This window comes from Prunus mume, linkage group LG5 (genome assembly GCF_029339155.1).
Source record: "Prunus mume cultivar Tortuosa linkage group LG5, ASM2933915v1, whole genome shotgun sequence".
NCBI classification, from domain to species: Eukaryota; Viridiplantae; Streptophyta; class Magnoliopsida; order Rosales; family Rosaceae; genus Prunus; species Prunus mume.
The window spans coordinates 22,068,630-22,088,683 of NC_142702.1; the positions used below are offsets into that span (position 1 = coordinate 22,068,630).

Below are 20,054 nucleotides of genomic sequence, written 5' to 3' on the forward strand. Positions count from 1 at the left end.
CGAAATATGAAAGTCCCCAAAATAAAGTAATTGCTAACTTTTACGCTTCATTCTTAATAAAATTAAACCCAAAAAATATATTTGACAGGAAAATTCAACAATTCAAGTTTTGAGAGAAGGTGGGCGGAACATAATTTGTTTGTGCAGAGGAAACTTGCACAAGTGCTGCAGTCGTAACACACACACACACACTAATAAAACTTAGGTGTGGAATTGTTATTTATTTTACATCATCTAATTGCTGATGATTAGTGCGTTCCAAAACTAATTTCTCCAATTCTCACGTCGTTACACGCTTCAGTGAGTTAACGATACTAACCAAATAAAAATGGTCGGCAACATCCACTCCTTGACTTTTCATGAAAATGAGACAGGCGCATCCAGTGGGACCCACCTTCCTCTTATAAACCAAGCTCCATCTTCTTCAACCCAGCCACATCTCTCCTCTCTCTCTCTCTCTCACCATCAGATACAGACCTTGCAAGCTATAGCAGCAATCGCCATGGCTTCTCTTCTCGGGCCTTCTTCTTCCAATTTACTCCTCCACCACCTAAGAGAAGTCCGTCTGCCAACGATCCGAGATGCAGAGGTCGAAGAAAGCAGTAACATTGGAGGGGCTGGCCACAGTCCAGCCTCAGCTGCTATCGTGGCGCCAAACGCTGCTTTCAGCTTCCGGGGCCCACAGACGACGGTGTACGCGGCGGCCTACTGTGGCGGCGGAGGTACTGGTTTGTGTCCGGAGAAGGTCCTTCTGACTGCTCTCCCGGTCAATGGACCCACCCGACAAGACGCCATGGCTGCAATCACGGCGTTCCGGTTGAACATGGCCTTACGCCATAGCAGCAGCCGCCGGCAAGTGGTGGATTTCTGTTTTCTGGTTCCGGCTGAGGGTGGTGACCAGAATTTTGTGGACCCCGCACCAAACAGGGGACCCAATTATATCCCTGATCTCAATGTCTCGCCCCCGGATGCGACGGTTCCGGCGACGGAGTTCGTCGGAGAAATCGAGAGACAGAACATCTCCCGGTTCACTGATTACGTGGTGCGGTACCTGGGCGAGTACTGGAGTGATGATGATGTGGCGGAGTACAGGAAGATTCTGAGCGGCAAAAGTGAAGCCGAAATCGGAAACCTGGACTCGATTCGTATCTGGAATATTCTCACCCTGAGAGCCGAAATTCTGAAGACGCTCGTTGCGAAAGGGCTTGTTGAGGCCCCAATCGGCTCCGAATCCGATGATGTTCAATTCCCGCCGCCGCAGCAGCTGCTTCCCATTCCACAACAAGGCTGGACGGCCTCCCTCAACCATGCTCATATTCATTGTCATGTCATTGCTGCCGCCGCCGGCACCGATGCCAATTTTAACGGCAACAATGAAACTATGGTACTATTTAGTAATTTGTAGATGGGTAACTTCAACTTGATTGCATTGAATATCTGTTTTCATTGTTTTCAGTCGGATGGTCGCAATTATGGTGTTGGTTATGAGAAGCAGAGCAACGTGGCGAAGCGCAAAGCGGTGGCTGTTGGTGGTGTGGACGAGGACGACCCATGTTGTCCCTATGATCTGCCGAAGAAGAAGCCCAGCCACGGCGTCGGGGTTCTTCGGATCGATGAGGCTAAAGCCCTGGCTCGGGACAAGGCGCCTATTGATGAAGCAGAGGAGGAGGGCGTGTCCTCTGATTCTGACTCATCATTCTGAATCAATCCTCCGAAAAGTCCCTTTGGATTGTTTCATTTATAGTGGAAGGCTTTTTGTGTGTGAAACTTGTGCGTTTGTTTTGTTGCTTTGGTTTTGCTGGGTTTGTTTGAAGAGACGTTTGTGTAGAAGAGAGTGAGGGTTTGTTTCCATCCATATATGTATTGTAATTTGTAATGTCCAAGTTATACTAGGCTCCTTACTACTAGGCTCGACAGCCCTATCGCCTTCTTGTTGAATTTGCTTATGTACTTTTGCCAGTCTAAAGTTATACTAGATTTATGAATCTTATCATCATCATCACACCATATCATGATGACTTTGACAAATAGTTGCTAGCATAGCATGGATGCTGACCTGAATTTGATTGCCAGATATGCAGATACATTATGTATCATTTGCTTGGATTTGGTTGGTTGGTTCCTATTAAAGCTGTTGTCTGCTGGGAAGAATAAGACGGTTGGGTCCAGTTTGAATGGGCAAATTTTATGGCCTTTACGTACTCTATTCAATCAAATTAATGCTTATGTTATTGTTTCATGGTTGATTTTGATGTGAACGGGGGGACTGAGCGGGACCCGCACCATTTTAACGGTGGCGCGCGCTTGATAAATCATCCATCAAAGTTGGATGGAGCACACGTACACGTTTGGATGCAGACAAGGCTTGGCTCGCGAGCTCGCATGACCCATCGCAATTTCCAACATTAAAGAATTGAATATTAATATTTAATTTAGGCACGTTCAATAACGAATAATTTATTCTTCTTCTCAAATTCTATTTGTACTTGCGAAATGTTCCCTTTTCCATTTATATGCGACAGTGTTTGCCTGAACAGCCTATAATTTGTTTGGGGAAGTTTCTGATCATTCAAATTGGAGAAATTTAGATCCGATGCCCAACATCTCTGTCTCTGTGTATTTGGTTGCATCGGATAAGGGACATGATTTTCTAAAAGTTAAGACATGAAAGTGCTTCAACTAAAATCCTGACCTGGAATTCCATTTTTGTTTTCTTTCTAGAACTAGAATAAAAGACATATCGGAGGACTTGAGGGAGGGAGAGCAGAGCTGGGCCCAGACATGTTTCTTCTTTTCTCTTTGATCATGATTCAGGACAGAGACCAACGTTGATTCTCCAAAAGCTGAAAAAAAATTACAACAGTACGACTCTTTCTATAAACACAAAGCACCACCAACGCCCGCCTTCTCCAAAACCCCAAAATCCTAACCCAACAAAAATTCAATAGTGATGTCAACCTCTCCGAATCCAGACGCTTCTGTTTTTGCAAGCATAATGGAACTTCACTTCAAAGACCTCGATCTGATCCCAGAACAGCTTCTCCTCAACAAAGAACAAATGCTTCCCATACTGCAAAAGTACTTCTCACTCACTTTCCTGAAAGAGGGGCTTGCAGAACAAATTGCTGTCGATAAAAGCCATTCAGCCCACCGGATTAACCCCTGTCCGGTTGACTCTGCTCTCAAGGACTGCGTGGCGCAGGTTCTGGTGTCCAGCAACAAAAACTTCATCAAAATTGTGCATTGCTACCTGCTTGAAGCTGGCAAGGAGAAACAAGCTGAAGACTACCTGCAAAAGGTGAGCCCTGCATCTCGGGTCCAACACTTGGACTCCATCAAGATGTGGAATTACCTTACTCTGCCATTCCAGGTGTTCAAGGTAATGGAAGATATGGGATTAGGCACAAATCCTTCCGGTTTCTTCATGCCTCCAGCACCACCTGAGGTTTTTCCCACTCCGGCAACGGACTGGAGGCCCGGCCAGGCTATGGCCGACGGTAACGTTCCGTGACCTTGCTTTAGAGGCTTAATTGACAGCTTGGTGAATAAATTTGGAGTTTTACTTTTACAGCAAGACTTTTTTTTCTGTTTTTTGTAAAATATTGGGGGTTTACTTTTACTGTAAGAACTTTGTTGATTTGGGTTTTACTTGGGTAATGAGAAGAATTTGTCTGTATAAATGTACATGCTTAGTCAATAATTACGTTTATATATATATTTTAGCATCGAGTAACAGAGCATTGAGTAAACTGTGGCCAAAAGCTTGATTTCTATCTTTGGAGTTATGATGTGGAGTGCCCGCTCTTTGTAGTTCTTTATATATAGTAAAGAGACTGTTTATTTTGTAAAATAGAGGTGGATCAATTGTGCTGAATGAAATTCTTACGTTTGTGATCTATTTTGTTGTTGAAAAATGAATACCTATGTTTCAAAATTTCTTCAGGATGAGGCTGGCATTGTTCCTGAGACCGAGGACAGCCCTTCAACAGCCGTGGAGCCTAACCCTGTTGGACTAGTTCTTCACGTTGGTGAGGTTGCAGACCGGTCTATGATGGATGCTGCAGCTGAACACAAGAAGAAGAAGGGGGTGATGGAAGTGGAGTCTCCTCTGACACAGACCAAGCATCACCCAGTTATCCTGTTTTCTTTCTTTTTACTTTGAAGACTACAATCATCCTGGTTATGAGCCATGACTTGATGCAATCCTTTTGCATATGTGGTTGCTGCACGGGATATGCATCCTTGATTATGTTTGGACATCTTTTTAACATTGGTTGATCCTGTTATGAATGCTGCTTTGATATAAACTGACTACCCGCCACTTGGACAATTGCAGTCTGTTATGAATGCTACTCATTATAAATTTCAGTGAGAACCAAGATTCACTATAAATTCTAGGAAGCATGATAAGCCCCAAACTACTGCATGTACCTTATATATAGTCATCGGCTGCTTGATTCATGAAGTCCGTGGGTGTCATTGAATTCTGCATTCGAATACGGATGTATACTTCACACATCTGTATTATAATGATGATATGATACATGTTTAGTTCTGTAAGATTGTTTCCATTATCTCCTGAAATTGTCCTTACAAACTGGTTCTAAGCACAAATGTTTCCGTCATGTGTTACTATGACTGTAACATTAGATCCAATTCTATAGGAATCTAGTGCTGGTACTCTTGAATCTTTGCACGATCTTTTTATTCCATGCTATAGTTGCATGTATGTATGGCATGCAAATCACTATTATGTATCTATTTGTGAAAACAGATTAAGCTACGAGGTAACAATTTCCTTCCCTGATGGAATTCCTTACAACACCAAGCATATTTCCTAGGTTAGAAAGGCAGCAACCAGATTCATCCTCTTAGAACAAGTTGCAAGATTTCCGATATTTGACTGCTCATATTCCCCTGCTCGCTTTTAAAACCCAGAAAATCCCCTTCCTATAGCATATCGAGTCTATTTTTGCAGAATCTTTAAAAACCCCATGGTTTTACACTGGTATTGGTTTATCTGGTATAAAACCATATTAAAGATACTGATTCGTATGAATCTTGCAGCTTAATATGTTCCAAATCGCCATATTTTATCATTTGCCTCGTTACTTTTGGAAAGTAGAACATCCACCATTCCAAAAGAAAAATGCATGCCCGACACCCAAATCCTCTTTAGTTTAGTACACAGTAAAGACACTTTTGTTTCCGTCTCAAACCCAAACACCCACGAACACAAGTACGCATGTGTGGCCCCATATTATATTACCCAAAAAATAAAGAAAAGCTCTCAAGACAATTTGGGAAAACCCTTTTCCTGTCAGCTCACAAGGCAGTGACAGAAGCCAATGTTAGCAAATACTAGGGAATATGTATAGCCTATTTGGAAAGGGGGACAAAGCACATATTCTGTAATGAAAAAAAGGTGCTTTGCCTCTTTGATATCATATAGTTTTTCATTGAATAAAGCAAAATTCATTCCCAAAATAAGAAATCTAAACCCTACATCCATAATTTCATTGCTTACTATATTCATGAATGTAAGAATATCCATCATAAGATTAATCATTTGAAACTTAATACAACTTTTTCCATCAAGATTGAGTGATTGCAGAATTTACACATTAATACTGAATCTGCATTACTGTGAACAGGTTATGAAGAACCCCCGAGTCTCTCAGATGATATCTGCAAACCATTAAAAGCCCAAAAGTTTTACGCCATTGCTAAACACAGAATCAAGTAAAATTCAACAGCATTGTCAGATTCAAATTGCCAAGAATTTAATTCCATATCAAATTCTTCACCTCATTGTGGCAGCTGAACCACCATGATTGTGTGGTTGTTGTGTTCAGTGCACCAGGAAATTATCATCAGCCATAGGAGAGCGCTAAAGATCTTGCTTTGGGCTTGCTGTCTATAAGTCCCAGAACGTGAAGCTGGTGTCGAAAACCAACAGCACGCCAGCCATATTCATAGTTCCATACGGAACAACATTTGTGGAGGGTGCGGCGTTTGAATGACTTTCAGAAAACAAAACTTCTTTAGGGATTATATCTAAACGGGGCATTTCCGTGGTTTTCCAAAGTACAATTGGCAAAATTGAAATTTCAGAATCTCTGAGCTTCATTTTCGACTTTTTAAGAAAAGTCATTACTTTCGAGAACAACGTCCATGATCATTGAGTTATTATTGGTACACTGGGTGTTTTTTTGCATTATAAGTGATTCTTGGTGTTGTTCTTGTCGGATATGTAAATTTGGAACTTTTCAAGAACTATGTTTGGCTTCATCCTTCAAGAATAGCATGGAGGCAACCTAGGTGCAGCTACAAAGTTAAACACTTTACGTTATGTTCTTTTACATTGAGAATAGTTGCTGTGATTTGATTATGTGGTATTCTGGATTGAGGGTCTAAGACCCATTTTGGATCGATTATTGGTTATGGTTGTGAAAAAGGGGCCTGAAGACCATTAGAATTGTCGCTAGGGTGTAGTTGACTTATATCTTATGCTTGCTGAACGATTGGGGAGTAAATTGTATTCTCCGTGTAGGTGGATTTTGGGTTTAGAGCCATTTTAAAAGGAGACTTTGCCCTTTTTTCGTGTAGAAGTCCAACCTTACCCTAAGGTTGTTTTGGAATTATAACAAGAATGGCATTTTAGTAATTTAAACCAACACCTGCAATTTTTCAGAGTGACACAAGGTTCATTGCGAATCCTATCAATAATAATTTGAATTATTTTGTAAAATTTTCAATAAAGTCCCATCCCAAGTTATTAGGGCGCATTTTCAAATTTTGAAAAGCTAGCTAGACTGGTTTTCCATAGACAATGCATGCATCACAGAGAGTGAGAGACCAACGTTTGTGCTATGTTATTGATGTTGAGCTTTGGTGTTTGCTTCTTCAGCGTTGGTGATGTGTCACAATGCGCTTAGAAGCAGGAAGGTTTGGGAGTTTTTTTTTTTTTCAGTTTTGACAAGCCGACGTCCTTCACTTTCCAACCTAACAAACTCTCTCTCCCTCTAGATATCTCATTTAAATGCTGAGTCAAGTCGATTTGTGCCGAGTCAGGTTGATTTGTGTAATAGGTGAGAAAAAGAAGAAGATTCCCTTCGCTTTTCTGTTTGACATGGATGCAATGCATATTGAATTTGATCAACAAAACAAAACATTCCATTTCATTTTCTAGCGGATCGCCCTCTCTTCAACCATAGTGAAGGTCCACGACAAAATAATTAGCCAATTTAACACCAACTACATATCAGAAGAAAATAAATATGTGAGGACGGTTGCTGGAAGAATTTCTTTAGATGTATTTGATGATTGGTATTGCACTTTTTATTGTTAATTTTTAATGTTTATTAGCCGCTATCCTTGACTTTCCCTCGTAGCTACCTACCTCAACCCTCATTCTCTCCCGTCCATCTCAATTTGATGGATGCCCTCATGATCATTTCACATAGGAACAATTCAACAACAAATAAAAAGAAAGAAGAAAGGATGAGGGACGTCCCGCAAATAATGAACTGAAGGTAATTAACACAAATTTGCAGCAAAATTTGGCATGTTGGAGTTGGATATCTTACTATCTTTATGATAGAAAAAGACGTCATGCGACCGCTAGGCGCGCAATCGCACATAAAAGGGAGAAATGATAGATAGAATAGTACATTAGTTGGCAGAAAGTTTATATATATACATATCGTCCTTCAAACTTCCAATACAAACGTTCCATCCTCCTCCTCATCTTCCTCTTCCTCTTCCTCATTCAAATTATAGATTATCATCTCTCCCTCTTTCATCCCTTGAACTAAATTAATAGTCAACAAATGATTTCACCGTTAGCCTAACCTATGTTGTCGTTGTGAGAACATATATTTTGTGGGCCAATAAGAAAATGACACGGGAAAAATGAATATTCTTTAGATCAACTAATTATCCTAATTAAATTCTATTTCTATTTAATTAAGAAAATTATCTTTAATTATGATAGTTATCTTTGATTTAAGATAGGAATATCTCTCTATAAATTCTTTAGATCAACTACTGCATGTACCTTATATATAGTCATCGGCTGCTTGATTCATGAAGTCCATGGGTGTTATTGAACTCTGCATTCGAATATGGATGTATAATTCACACATCTGTATTATAATGATGACATGATACATGTTTACTAAACTCAGGGACACTACAGTAGTAAATTTTAGGCCTAATTTGGACACAACATGCATACAAATTATAATGGGTTTGTGTTTTTATTTAGACGTTCTGTTTTTCAGGTGTAAACAAATTAGCTAGAAGACATAGAAGAGAGGACAGAGAATTGGAGCCAGGAGATCTGAACTCTTGGTCACTGGTATACTCATTAATTAGTGAGGACGCGAGTATTGTTTTATTAAAAAACAAAAGCAAAAAAAAAAAAAAAAAGCTAAAATCATTGTAGAGAAGTGTGTCTCTCTTTGGGATACATTTCTAAGTTTGCGGCGGTCAACCTTGGAGAGATGGTGGGGGCCGAGACTTAAATTAATAATTTAATTTATCCTGATATAATAACAATAATAAAACACTAAAAAAGGGTATGATGAAGAAAGATCAAAGATATTAGGAATGTTTAAAGATGATAAAGGGGGCAAAGCTCCATGTGAGAGGCACTAGCAAGCAAGTTGTACTCTTACAATTTGAAATTAGAAATAAATAAACATGTTAAAGAAAATTATAAATAAATAAAAACATTTGGACTTTTAATTAAATCAACCATGGCGCTTAATTATTTTTAAATAATAAGTGGCAAATAAAGAAGGAAGAAGAACAGAAATCCCACACTTAGAGAGCATGTCTTTAATTTGACACTTACAATGGCGGTGATGGTAGGAGAAGAATCTTTGCCTTGTCAATCACCATGCATTTTGGTTGCTATTTTATTGACAACTAATCAGCATTGTTGCCAACCCTACAACTAGCTAATCCTATATTTTTATCTGTATTAGTGTGGGTCCAATTTTGGAAATATTAAAGAAAAGATGATAACCCTTTTGTTTTAATCTATTTATTTATTATAAAAAATATTTGTCGTCTACTATTATAAAGCCAGGCCAAATCAAGCGCATATTCAGGTTATAGAAATAATTAAGAGAATATAAGAGCATCACTTTTGTAGAGAATCTACAGATTGCATATATGCATTTTCTTTTCTTTCATCACTTTTATTTCATTCAAGGAGAAGCAAAAAAAAACAATTCCCGGTTTTTTATACTAGTTATGTTTTTCCTATCAATAAAATCCTACCGCTATTCTCTCCACACAAAAAAAAAAAATTTCAACTGCTGCAATTTCTTTTACAACAAAAGAAAAAAGAATATGCTTGGGATACAATCTGACACATCTTACAGCTTACCATCGTATCAAACTATTTCTCTCTCTTTTTTTCTCCCCATTTGAAATTGAGTTTTTTGAACCATTTTTGACTTGATTGTGGGTGACTGACTTTCTCATGCTTCGGCTTCGGCTTCATCTTGTTCTAAAAGTGCTAGAACCAAATGCCCACGTCAAATGCTACTTGAGGTTTGGTACTGGGGATCCTCATCATGTTCTAGAAAAATGATTAATAAGTTTGTGGTCAACCTTTGAGACAAGGGTGCGGAACATAATTTGTTTCTCCAGCAGTCATCCAAGCCTTTTATTTTATTTTAATATAAATGATAATCTAAAATATAAGAAATGATGATTTCTCACACATACAATTATAATGTCCTAGTCCGTAGGTATTCAAATCTAAAACCTCCAATTTGCAAGTCACTTAACCCAACCCCCATCAGCTGCAGAAATGTACAAGTGCTGCAATCGTAACACACACTAATAAAAATTAGGTAATTACATTAACTTTATGATGGAATTGCTATTTATTTTACATCATCTAATACTAATGGTTGCAGATTAGTGGTTTCCAAAACCAGTTTCTCCCATCCTCACGTGGTTTCCAATCAGTGAGTTAACGATACTAAGGAAAGCAATTGGTCGGCTACATACAATCCTTGACTTTTCCTACAAATGAGACCGGGGCCCAGTGGGACCCACCTTGCTCTGTATATTAAAAAAGGCTCCATCATCTTCTTCACCGCAACCACATATCGTCTGCCTCTCTCTCTCTCTCTCTCTCTCTCTCTGCGCTAGCTAGCTTTAGCAGCAATGGCCATGGCTTCTCTTCTCAGACTTTCTTCTGCCAATTTACTTCTCCACCACCTAAGAGAAGTCCGTTTGCCAACGATCCTAGCTGCAGAAGTTGAAGAAAGCAGTAGTAGCATTGGAGGGGCTGGAACCGAAACCCCAACCAGTCGAGTCTCACCTGCTATCGTGGGCCAAATGCTGCTTTCAGCTTCAGGGGACCACAGACAACGGTGTACGCTGCTGTATACGGCGAAGAGGGAGGTAGTAGTCTGTGGCCGGAGGAGGTCCTTCTGACTGCCCTCCCAGTCAATGGACCCACCCGACAAGACGCTATGTCTGCAATCATGGCGTTCCGGTTGAAAACGGCCTTACGCCAAAGCAGCAGCAGCCCCGTCAAGTGGTGGATTTCTGTTTTCTGGTGCCGGCTGAGGATGGTGACCAGAATTTTGTGGACCCCGCACCAAACAGGGGACCCAATTATATCCCGGATCTCAATGTCTCGCCGCCGGATGAGACGGCGTCGGCGACAGAATTCATCGGAGAAATCAAGAGCCAGAACATCTCCCGGTTCACTGATTACGTGGTGTGGTACCTGGAGCGAGTACGGGAGTGATGATGAGGTGACGGAGTACAGGAAGATTCTGAGCAGCAAAAGTGAAGCCGAAATCGGAAACCTTGATTCGATTCGTATCTGGAATATTCTCACCCTGAGAGCCGAAATTCTGAAGGCGCTCGTTGCGAAAGGCCTCGTTGAGACCCCAATCGGCTCCGAATCAGATGATATTCAATTCCCACCGCCGCAGCAGCTGCTCCCCATTCCACAACAAGGGTGGACGGCCGCCTGTAGCCATGCTCGTATTGGTTGTCATGTCACTGCTGCTGCTGCATACGGTGCCGGCGCCAATTATAATGGCAACAACGAAACTTTGGTACACTCTCTAATTACTAGTTGGTAAACTTCAACTTGATTGCATTGGCTATCTTGTTTTCTTTCTTTTTATGCTCTAAGTTGACTCAAAATTTTCAGTCCGATGGTCGCAACTATGGTGTTGGTTATGAGAAGCAGAGCAACGTGGCGAAGCGCAAGGCAGTAGCTTTTGGTTTAGGTGGTGTGGACGAGGACGACCCCTGTCCCTATGTTCTGCCGATGAAGAAGCCCAGCGACGGCGTCGGCGGGGTTCTTTGTATGGACGAGGATAAAACGCGGGCTCGGGACAAGGCGCCTATTGATGAAGCAGAGGAGGAGGAGGACATGTCCTGTGATTCTGACTCATCATCATACTGAATCAATCCTCCGAAGTCCGAACCCTTTTGGTCTAATTAAATTTTATATACTGGAAGGTTTTTATGTGTGTAACCTTTCAAGGCTTGAAAATCCCCGGGTGTGTTTATGAGATATGATAAATTAGCCTTGATTTGCTGCTTGCTTTACTAATTCCTGGAAGGTTGTTTGTATTGCAGAGGTTTGGGTACAAGAAGAGAGTGATGGAGTTGTCTTGTCTCCTCCACTTTCCATATGTATTGTAATTTGTAATTTCCAATTCAGCAGAGCCTGAATCCATAGAGGATCCTGTCCTCTTCTTGTTGAATTTGTTCATGTACTTTTTGATTGATTTTGCATTAATTATTTCTGCCACTCTATAAGTGTACTGGATTATAAATATTATCATCATGTCATGATGACTTTCACAAATAGTTATTTGTCTTTGATGTTGCCTGAATTTTGTTGGGTACATTTTATTATCCGATGCAGATGCATTATGTATCATTCGCCTGGCTTCTGTTCCTATTAAAGCTGTTGTCTGTTAGGAAGAATAAGACGGTTGTCTCCGCTTTCAATTATAATTGGTCAAAAATCCATCATAGTTGTTTCCGACTTTCTACCCCAATGCACGTGCGGATTGTTTCATTGTTTCATGTTTAGTTGGATCAGATATAAATATAAGTAAAACACTTTTTATTATTATTTAAAAATGTCAAAAATACAAGTGAGTTATATCATCTATGATCATTTTGATATTCGTTTACATATCTATAAATAAAAGACTGCTTGCCTTATCGAATCTTTTTCTGGCTTTTGGTGTGAACGGGCAGCGCACTGGTACCAGCGGGACCCGCTAGCATTTTAACGGTTGCGCGCGCTTGAGAAATCATCAATCTAAACGTTGGATGGAGGGCACGTGCATCGTGCAAGTTGTGTTTGGCGGTCTGGAGCTCGCGTTTGCAAGAACGAGTATAGTCACCCACTCTACCTGGGCGACGTGGCGGTATCGGGACGGTTCAGCTTGGTGCTTTAGGCGCACGAGCCTTATTACAGCACCCCATCTGCCCTGGGCACGTGGCAGTAATTGGAATTCCATTTTTGTTTTCTTCGTACAATAAAAGTATCCCGAAGCATGCTAGATGCCATATTTCTGCTCAATCTGGAAATCATCAGCAACATATGATTTTGTCTCTTTATTTATAGCGCAAATTACATTATCTATTGGAGCAATTTTATTATTATTTTAATTTGTGTAATTTACGGACTTGTGTTGAATAATACAATTCATCATTATCATATTCGATAGTGTTTTTAACAACTATGGAATGCTAAAATAGATCAGTCATATCATCAAAACTCTCTCTAACACTCTTGTCAAACTCAATCATCAAAGCTGCAACATCTTTGTTTTTCTTCAAGACTGATAAATCGATTTAGTCTCTTCAAAACATTTAATTTTGCTTTGGAAAAACAAAATCTACCTTAAAATTGTAGGTTTTTCATGAGTTAGAGAATGTACTTATAAATGCCCCTAAAAGTGGATATGAACTTGAAAATGACCCTATGATTTTGGAGTCTTTTGTAGTTTGTCCATCTTTTATTTTTGAAATAAATCTTTGTCTTTTATTTTTCTATATTTTAATTAGATTATTTACTTCCTTTTTATTTTTTCAGTCCACATGGCGCAATATGTATGGTCCATGTGGAATCATTGATTGCCACATTAGCGTTTTAACAGAGGATATAGCAAAAGCACCAATGGATATATGAAGGTGTTACGAAAATGAACATTAGGTATGAGATTGAGGCAAAAATAAACATTAGGTAAGAGACTTGGATGAAAATAATTTCGTATATGAAAGATAGAAACTTGGTAAATTTCAGAGTAGTAAAATGAAAATTACCCTTCTTCTTTTTTCTTTCTTTTTTTGGTCCAAGAAGATGACCATATGTATTATTATTGTTTGACTTCTCTTTCTTCTCCGACAAAGCTACATATAACAATTTGATTGAACCATTTCTGGCTAGTGAATTATACTATATCAAATGCCAAAATCATTTTAAATAAAAAAATTCAAAAAAATTAAGTTATTTATTTGATTCGAGGAGAGGTAGGAGGGAAAGAGCAGAGGTAGAGGCCCAGAAATGTCTCTTTCTCTTTGATGAGGACAGGGATCAAAGTTGATTCTCAAAAAGGCTCTGAAATTTTGTTACAAAATTATAATAATACGACTCCTTCTACAAATACAAAGCCTCAGCGTGTGCCTTCTTCAAACCCCACCACCATAGCCTTTCTTCTCCAAAATCCAAAACCCAAGAATTCAACAGTGATGTCGACCCCTCTCATACCAGACGCTTATGTTCTTGCAAGCCTAATGGAATCTCACTTCAAAGAACTCGATCTGATCCCGGAACTGTTTCTCCTGAACAAAGAAGAAATGCTTTTCATACTGGAAAAGTGCTTCTCACACTCTTGCCTGGAGAAGGCTATTGCAGAAAAAATTGCTGTCGATAAAAGCGATTCAGCCGATCAGATTAACCCCAGTCCAGTTGACTCTGCTCTTCTCAAGGACTGCGTGGCGCAAGTTCGGGTGGCCAGCAAAAAACGCTTCATCAAAATTGTGCATTGCTACCTGCTCAAAGCAGGAAAGGAGAAAGAAGCTCAAGAATACCTCGAAAAGGTGAGCCCTGCATCCCGGGTCGATCACTTGGAGTCCGTCAAGATGTGGAATTACCTTACTCTGCCATTCCAGGTGCTCAAGGTAATGGAGGATATGGGATTAGGCACAAGCCCTTTGAGTTTCTCCATGCCTCCAGCACCACCTGAGGTTTTTCCCACTCCGGCACGGGGCTGGAGGCCCGGCCAGGCTACTGCCCACGGTAACATTCCGGTACCTCGTATTAGAGGCCTAATTGACAGCTTCATAAATAATTTCGAGTTTTACTTTTACAGCAAGCCTTTTTTTGTTTTTTTTTGTAAAATATTTATTCTGTAAGAACTTTGTTAATTTGAGTTTACTTGGGTAATAAGAAAAATTTGTCAGGATAAACGTACATGCTTAGTCAATAATTACGTTTATATATATGTTTTAGCATCGAGTAACAGAGCTTGACAGGATGTAACATAGCATTGAGTAAACTGTGGCCAAAAGCATGATTTCTATCTTTGGAGTACTAGTTGGTGTGTTGTACACGGTCTTTGTAATTCTCTATGTATAGTAAAGAGACTGTTTCCTTCGTAAAATAAACGTAGTTAAGATTAATTGTATGAAATTCTTATGTATGTGATCTATTTTGTTGTTGAAAGATGAATACCTATGTTTCAATCTTGCTTCAGGATGAGGCTGGCATTGTGCCTGAGACCGAGGACAGACCTTCAACAGCCGTGGAGCCTAACTCTGTTGGACTAGTTCTTCACGTTGGTGAGGTTACAGACCGGTCTATGATGGATGCTGCAGCTGAAGACAAGAAGAAGAAGAAGAAGGGGGTGATGGAAGTGGAGTCTCCTCTGGCAGAGACTGAGCATTACACATTTATCCTGTTTTCTTTCTTTTTTCTTTGAAGACTACAATTGTCCTGGTTTTAATCTGGTTTGTTAATTTCAGATTTCTTACCGTGTTTGTGGCATTAGAACGATTCGATATACACTTGCGGTATATGTTAGGAGCTCAGTTTTGAGCCATGACTTCATGCATTCCTTTTGCATCTGTACTTCCTGCAAGGGATATGCATTCTTGTTTATGTTTGGACGTCGTTTTAGGATTGGCTGATCCTGATATGAATGCTGCCTTGATTTAAACTGATGACCCACCACTTGCACAATTGCACTCTGTTTAGTAACTGAGAATGCATTATAAATTTCAGTGAGAACCAAGATTTACTATAAATTTTAGGAAGCATGATAAGTCCCAAACTAGTGCATGTACCTTATATATAGTCATTGGCTGCTTGATTCATGAAGTCCTTGGGTGTTATTGAATTCTGCATTCGAATATGGATGTATAATTCACACATATGTATTATAATGATAACACGATACAAGTTTAGATCTGTTTTCTCAGCATGATAATCAATCCTCTATATATATGTTGCCCTGTAAGATTGTTTCCATTATCACCTGAAATTGTCCTTACAAACTGGTTCTAAGCACAAATGTTACCGTCATGTGTTTCTATGACTACAACATTAGATCCAATTCTATAGGAATATAGTGCTGGTACTGTTGAATCTTTGCATCATCTTTTTATTCCATGCTATAGTTGCATGTATGTATGGCATGCAAATCACTAATATGTATCTATTTGTGAAAACAGATTAAGCTACATGGTAACAAGTTCCTTCCCTGATGGAATTTCTTACAACACCAAGCATATTTCCTAGGTTAGAAGGGTAGCAACCAGATTCATCCTCTTAGAACAAGTTGCAAGACTTCCTATATTTGACTGCTCATATATCAACCATACATTGTTGTTAACTGAAAACTTCCTTTAGCATATTCCCTGCTCGTTTCTAAAACCCAGAAATCCCCATTCCTATAGCATATTGAGTCTATTTCAGAGATGGGATGAAGTTGAATGGTGCCTCTAGCTCACTAAATTGAACCCTCCTATAGCATATCGAGTCTATTTTTTGCAGAATCTGGAAAAATGCCATGGTTTTACACTGGTATAAAACCAGATTAAAGTTACTGATTCTTACTTTTGGAAAGTAGAATATCTAATATTCCAAAAGACAAATGCATGCCCGACACCCAAATCCTCTTTAATTTAGTACAGAGTACAGACACTTTTGTTTACGTCTCAAACCCAAACATTCACGAACACAAGTACTTGCTTGTGTGACCCCATATTCTATTACCCAAAAAAGAAAGGAAAACTTTCGAGACAATTTGGGAAAACCCTTTTCCCTGTCAGCTCACAAGGCCGTGACAGAAGCCAATGTTAGCAAATACTAGGGAATATATATAGCCTATTTGGAAAGGGGGACAAAGCACATTTGGAAAGGGGGAATATATATCATATAGCTTTTCATTGAAAAAAGAATTCATGCCCAAAATAAGAAATCTAGACCCTACATCCATAATTTCATTGCTTACTATATTCATAAATGTAAGCATATCCATCATAAGATTAATCATTTGAAACTGAATACAACTTTTTCCATCAAGATTGAGTGATTGCAGAACTTACACATTAATATTGAATCTGCATTACTGTGAACAGTTATGAAGAACCCCCGAGTCTCTCAGATGATATCTGCAAACCATTAAAATCCCAAAATTTTACGCCATTGCTAAACACAGAATCAAGTAAAATTCAACAGCATTGTCAGATTCAAATTGCCATGAATTTAATTCCATATCAAATTCGTCACCTCATTGTGGCAGCTGAAAACCACCATGATGCTGTGGTTGTTGTGTTCAATGTACCAGGCAATTATCATCAGCCATAGGAGAGCGCTAAAGATCTAGCTTTGGGCTGGCTGTCTATAAGTCCCAGAACGTGAAGCTGGTGTCGAAAACCAACAGCACGCCAGCCATATTCATATTTCCATACGGAACAACATTTGTGGAGGGTGCGGCGTTTGAATGACTTTCAGAAAACAAAATTTCTTTAGGGATTATATCCAAAGGGGGCATTTCCGTGGTTTTCCAAAGTACAATGGGCAAAATTGAAATTTCAGAATCTTTGAGCTTCATTTTCGACTTTTTAGAAAAGTCATTTTCGAGAACCACCATGATCATTGAGTTATTATTGGTTCACTGGGTCTTTATTTGCATTTGGTTACCTTGGAATTATAAGTTATTCTTGGTGTTGTTCTTGTTAGATATGTAAATTTGGAACTTTTCAAGAATTATGTGTGGCTTGATTCTTCGAAAATAGTATGTAGGTAACCTAGGTGCAGCTGCAAAGTTAAACACTTTACGTTATGTTCTTTTACATTGAGAATAATTGTTGTGATTTGATCATGTGGTATTTTGGATTAAGGGTCTGAGACCCACTTTGGATCGATTATTGGTTATGGTTGTGAAAAAGGGGCCTGAAGACCATTAGAATTGTTGCTAGGGTGTAGTTGACTATATCTTATGCTTGTTGAATGATTGTGGAGTAAATTGTGTTTTCTGTACAAGTCGATTTTAGGATTTAGATCCATTTTAAAAGGAGACTTCGCCCTTTTTTCCGGGTAGAAGTCCAACCCTAAGGTTGTTTTGGAATTATGACAAGAATGACATTTTTGTAATTTAGACCAACACCTGCAAGTTGTCGGATAGACACAAGGTTCATCGCGGATTCCAAAAAAAATTCTGGACGAATCCTGTCAATAATAATTTGAATTATTTTGTAAAGTTTTCAACAAAGTCCCATCCCAAGTTATTAGGGCGCATTTTCAAATTTTGAAGAGCTAGCTAGACTGGTTATCCATAGACAATGCATGCATCACAGAGAGTGAGAGACCAACGTTTGTGCTATGTTATTGATGTTGAGCTTTGGTGTTTGCTTCTTCAGCCTTGGTGATGTGTCAAAATGCGCTTAGAAGCAGGAAGGTTTGGGAGTTTATTTTTTTAGTTTTGATGAGCCGATATCCTTGACTTTCCAACCTAACAAACTCTCTCCCCTCTAAATATCTCATGTGAATGCTGAGTGAAGTCGTGCCGAGTCAAGTCAATTTGTGTAATAGGTAAGGAAGAAGATTCCCTTCGCTTTTCCGTATGACATGGATGCTATGCATATATAATTTGATCAACAAAACAAAATATTTCATTTTCTAGCGGATGGCCACAGCTCTTAAAACTCCAGCCGATTGGTCCACGTTGTGGGCATACTTAGGAATTTTAAACAATAGGAAAGACCATAAAAGATCATTTGGAAGAAAGATAAGGCCAAGGTTGGCCCACGTTGATTCCTGGTTGAAAAGTTGGCTATTTGATCCTAACTTTATGCAGATTGATTTTGGTTTATAACTATTGGACAATTCATATATATATATATATATATACTTAGTTATGTGTTGAAAAGTTTAAAAATAAAGTGTTGGTCATGTGCCATACTGATTTAGTCTGACTTAGCCATCATATGATACTTAGTTATGAGATTTTAATTTCAAAGTGTGTATTATAACTTAAATTGAAAGAATAAATATCTCACTTAATTCCAACATATTTGCTAGAATATAGAAGTTTTATTAAAGTCGATTAAAGAGGTTTGCATTTTTTGAGCTAGAGTGTTGAACCAAATTGGTCCAACTTTGACCCCAGCCATGACTTTGGATCAATTAACTGTTATGTTGCCTATCATGGAAACTCAACAACTATTCTGGTAAAAGCTCAGCTCAGGTAACTCATTTTTCTTTCACCATTCCAGCTGCCATTGTTATTGAAGGAAACCCTTTAACTGTTGCATCTGCTGCCTCAAAATTCTTTTAGAATCAAACCTTAAACCCCTTGGCTGACCAAAGCCAAGCTTGTGGGTTTTGCCATTCAATTTATTTATTATTTGGCTATTGTTATTATAAATAACAATATTTTTACTTTGGGAAGGCCTTTGGGTCTCCACTTGACTTGGTTTGAAATTGAGACCACTTGACTTAGCTTGGATTTGGAGACCACATCCAAATAGGTCCGTTTGATAACTATTTCAATTTTAACTTTAGTTTTTAATTTTTTGTGCTAAAGTATAAAGGAAAAAGAGAGAGAATGGAATTGAGAATGAGAGTGAAGATGAGATTGAGAGGGAAGATGAGAGGAATGTGTAAAAAAAGTGAAAATAAAAAGTGAAAACTGAAATCTATTTGAAATTAAATTCACTTTCAAGTTTTTGTTTTCACTTTTGTAACTTCTCTATCCCACCCTCCCCTCTCATCCTCTATCTCAATCTCATCCCCACTTTCATTAACTCTCATTTTCCTCTATGTTCTAGCACACACAAAAAACGATTATCAAAAGGACAATTAACATAATGCTAATATTAAGTCACTGTCTCACTCGAAGCTAAGTGGCTAAGCTGGGTCTATCTACAACCACCCTCCATGCCACAAGCATATTATTTTACCTTAATTAATTACAATTAGCTTCCCGCTTTTTATTTATTTTTGTTACAAGCTTCCCTCTTTTTATTGATTTGGTTGTTTGACCCCTTCATAGCTAGTTGTGTAAGGTTTGGTGGATACGGCCGATAAAAAGATGATGTGTCCTTGGTGGGGGTCTCAATCGGGTCTTTGCAAATTTTTCTTCGCAGCTAGCTGTATTTACTTTTTTTCATAATCTTCTGTCAAATTATTTCTAACCCAGTTTTTAATATGAGATTTAGTATTTCTAATCCAATATTTTATGATTTTTCAATATATGATTTAGAGTTGGGGCTACCGAACACTACATTCCAAGACCCAACGTGATGATCTCTCTCTCTCTCTCTCTCTCTCTCTCTCTCTCTCTCTCTCTCTCATTCATGACTAGGTAAATCCCAAATCAATTTAGAATTTATAGCTAATAGATTTTGTCTGTCATATCTTTGTTTGAAAATTAATTAAAATGTCGTTGAACTTGAACATTATTATACTGCCAAAAATTAATTAATTCCTCACGTGTGAGAGAAAAGCGATAATTGTATTCATAAATTAATCA

The 20,054-nt window shown here is 38.8% G+C and overlaps 4 protein-coding genes and 1 long non-coding RNA gene across 7 annotated transcripts; 4 read left to right on the forward strand and 1 right to left on the reverse strand.

The window, feature by feature from the left end:
• Positions 1 to 424: 424 nt before the first annotated feature.
• Positions 425 to 1,996, forward strand: LOC107881156 (uncharacterized). Its single transcript, XM_016794277.2, has 2 exons — positions 425 to 1,384; positions 1,457 to 1,996. Exons 1-2 carry the CDS (start codon positions 503 to 505, stop codon positions 1,700 to 1,702), a joined length of 1,128 nt encoding a protein of 375 aa, XP_016649763.2. The 5' UTR covers positions 425 to 502; the 3' UTR covers positions 1,703 to 1,996.
• A 607-nt stretch (positions 1,997 to 2,603) lies between these two features.
• LOC148917341 (uncharacterized) lies at positions 2,604 to 4,401 on the forward strand. The gene is made up of 2 exons (XM_089052973.1): positions 2,604 to 3,497; positions 3,944 to 4,401. Exons 1-2 carry the CDS (start codon positions 2,951 to 2,953, stop codon positions 3,946 to 3,948), a joined length of 552 nt encoding a protein of 183 aa, XP_088909099.1. The 5' UTR covers positions 2,604 to 2,950; the 3' UTR covers positions 3,949 to 4,401.
• Positions 4,402 to 10,119: 5,718 nt separating this feature from the next.
• On the forward strand, positions 10,120 to 11,759 carry LOC148917342 (uncharacterized). Its single transcript, XM_089051455.1, has 2 exons — positions 10,120 to 11,099; positions 11,198 to 11,759. The coding sequence occupies exons 1-2, from the start codon at positions 10,503 to 10,505 to the stop codon at positions 11,453 to 11,455; spliced, it is 855 nt and encodes a 284-aa protein (XP_088907581.1). The 5' UTR covers positions 10,120 to 10,502; the 3' UTR covers positions 11,456 to 11,759.
• Positions 11,760 to 13,492: 1,733 nt separating this feature from the next.
• LOC103332040 (uncharacterized) lies at positions 13,493 to 17,137 on the reverse strand. Of its 3 annotated transcripts, XR_016127491.1 has the most exons (7): positions 16,808 to 17,137; positions 16,624 to 16,689; positions 15,361 to 15,415; positions 15,049 to 15,274; positions 14,750 to 14,892; positions 14,107 to 14,354; positions 13,493 to 14,006 (listed from the first exon to the last, which is right to left on the reverse strand). It is a non-coding gene; the product is annotated as an uncharacterized LOC103332040 (long non-coding RNA). The 3 variants fall into 3 exon arrangements; XR_016127492.1 differs by having other exon boundaries at positions 14,107 to 14,305; positions 14,750 to 15,274; XR_001677799.2 differs by having other exon boundaries at positions 14,750 to 15,274.
• LOC103332039 (uncharacterized) lies at positions 13,597 to 15,128 on the forward strand. The gene is made up of 2 exons (XM_008234729.3): positions 13,597 to 14,314; positions 14,772 to 15,128. The coding sequence occupies exons 1-2, from the start codon at positions 13,597 to 13,599 to the stop codon at positions 14,774 to 14,776; spliced, it is 723 nt and encodes a 240-aa protein (XP_008232951.2). The 3' UTR covers positions 14,777 to 15,128.
• Positions 17,138 to 20,054: the final 2,917 nt, after the last annotated feature.

Bases quoted from the DNA above. Each gene is read 5' to 3' on its own strand.
- LOC107881156 (XM_016794277.2), top strand. From the start codon at position 503: ATGGCTTCTCTTCTCGGGCCTTCTTCTTCCAATTTACTCCTCCACCAC. The intron at 1,385-1,456 runs GTACTATTTAGT...CATTGTTTTCAG, and splicing joins ACGGCAACAATGAAACTATG to TCGGATGGTCGCAATTATGG.
- LOC148917341 (XM_089052973.1), top strand. From the start codon at position 2,951: ATGTCAACCTCTCCGAATCCAGACGCTTCTGTTTTTGCAAGCATAATG.
- LOC148917342 (XM_089051455.1), top strand. From the start codon at position 10,503: ATGTCTGCAATCATGGCGTTCCGGTTGAAAACGGCCTTACGCCAAAGC. The intron at 11,100-11,197 runs GTACACTCTCTA...CAAAATTTTCAG, and splicing joins ATGGCAACAACGAAACTTTG to TCCGATGGTCGCAACTATGG.
- LOC103332039 (XM_008234729.3), top strand. From the start codon at position 13,597: ATGAGGACAGGGATCAAAGTTGATTCTCAAAAAGGCTCTGAAATTTTG.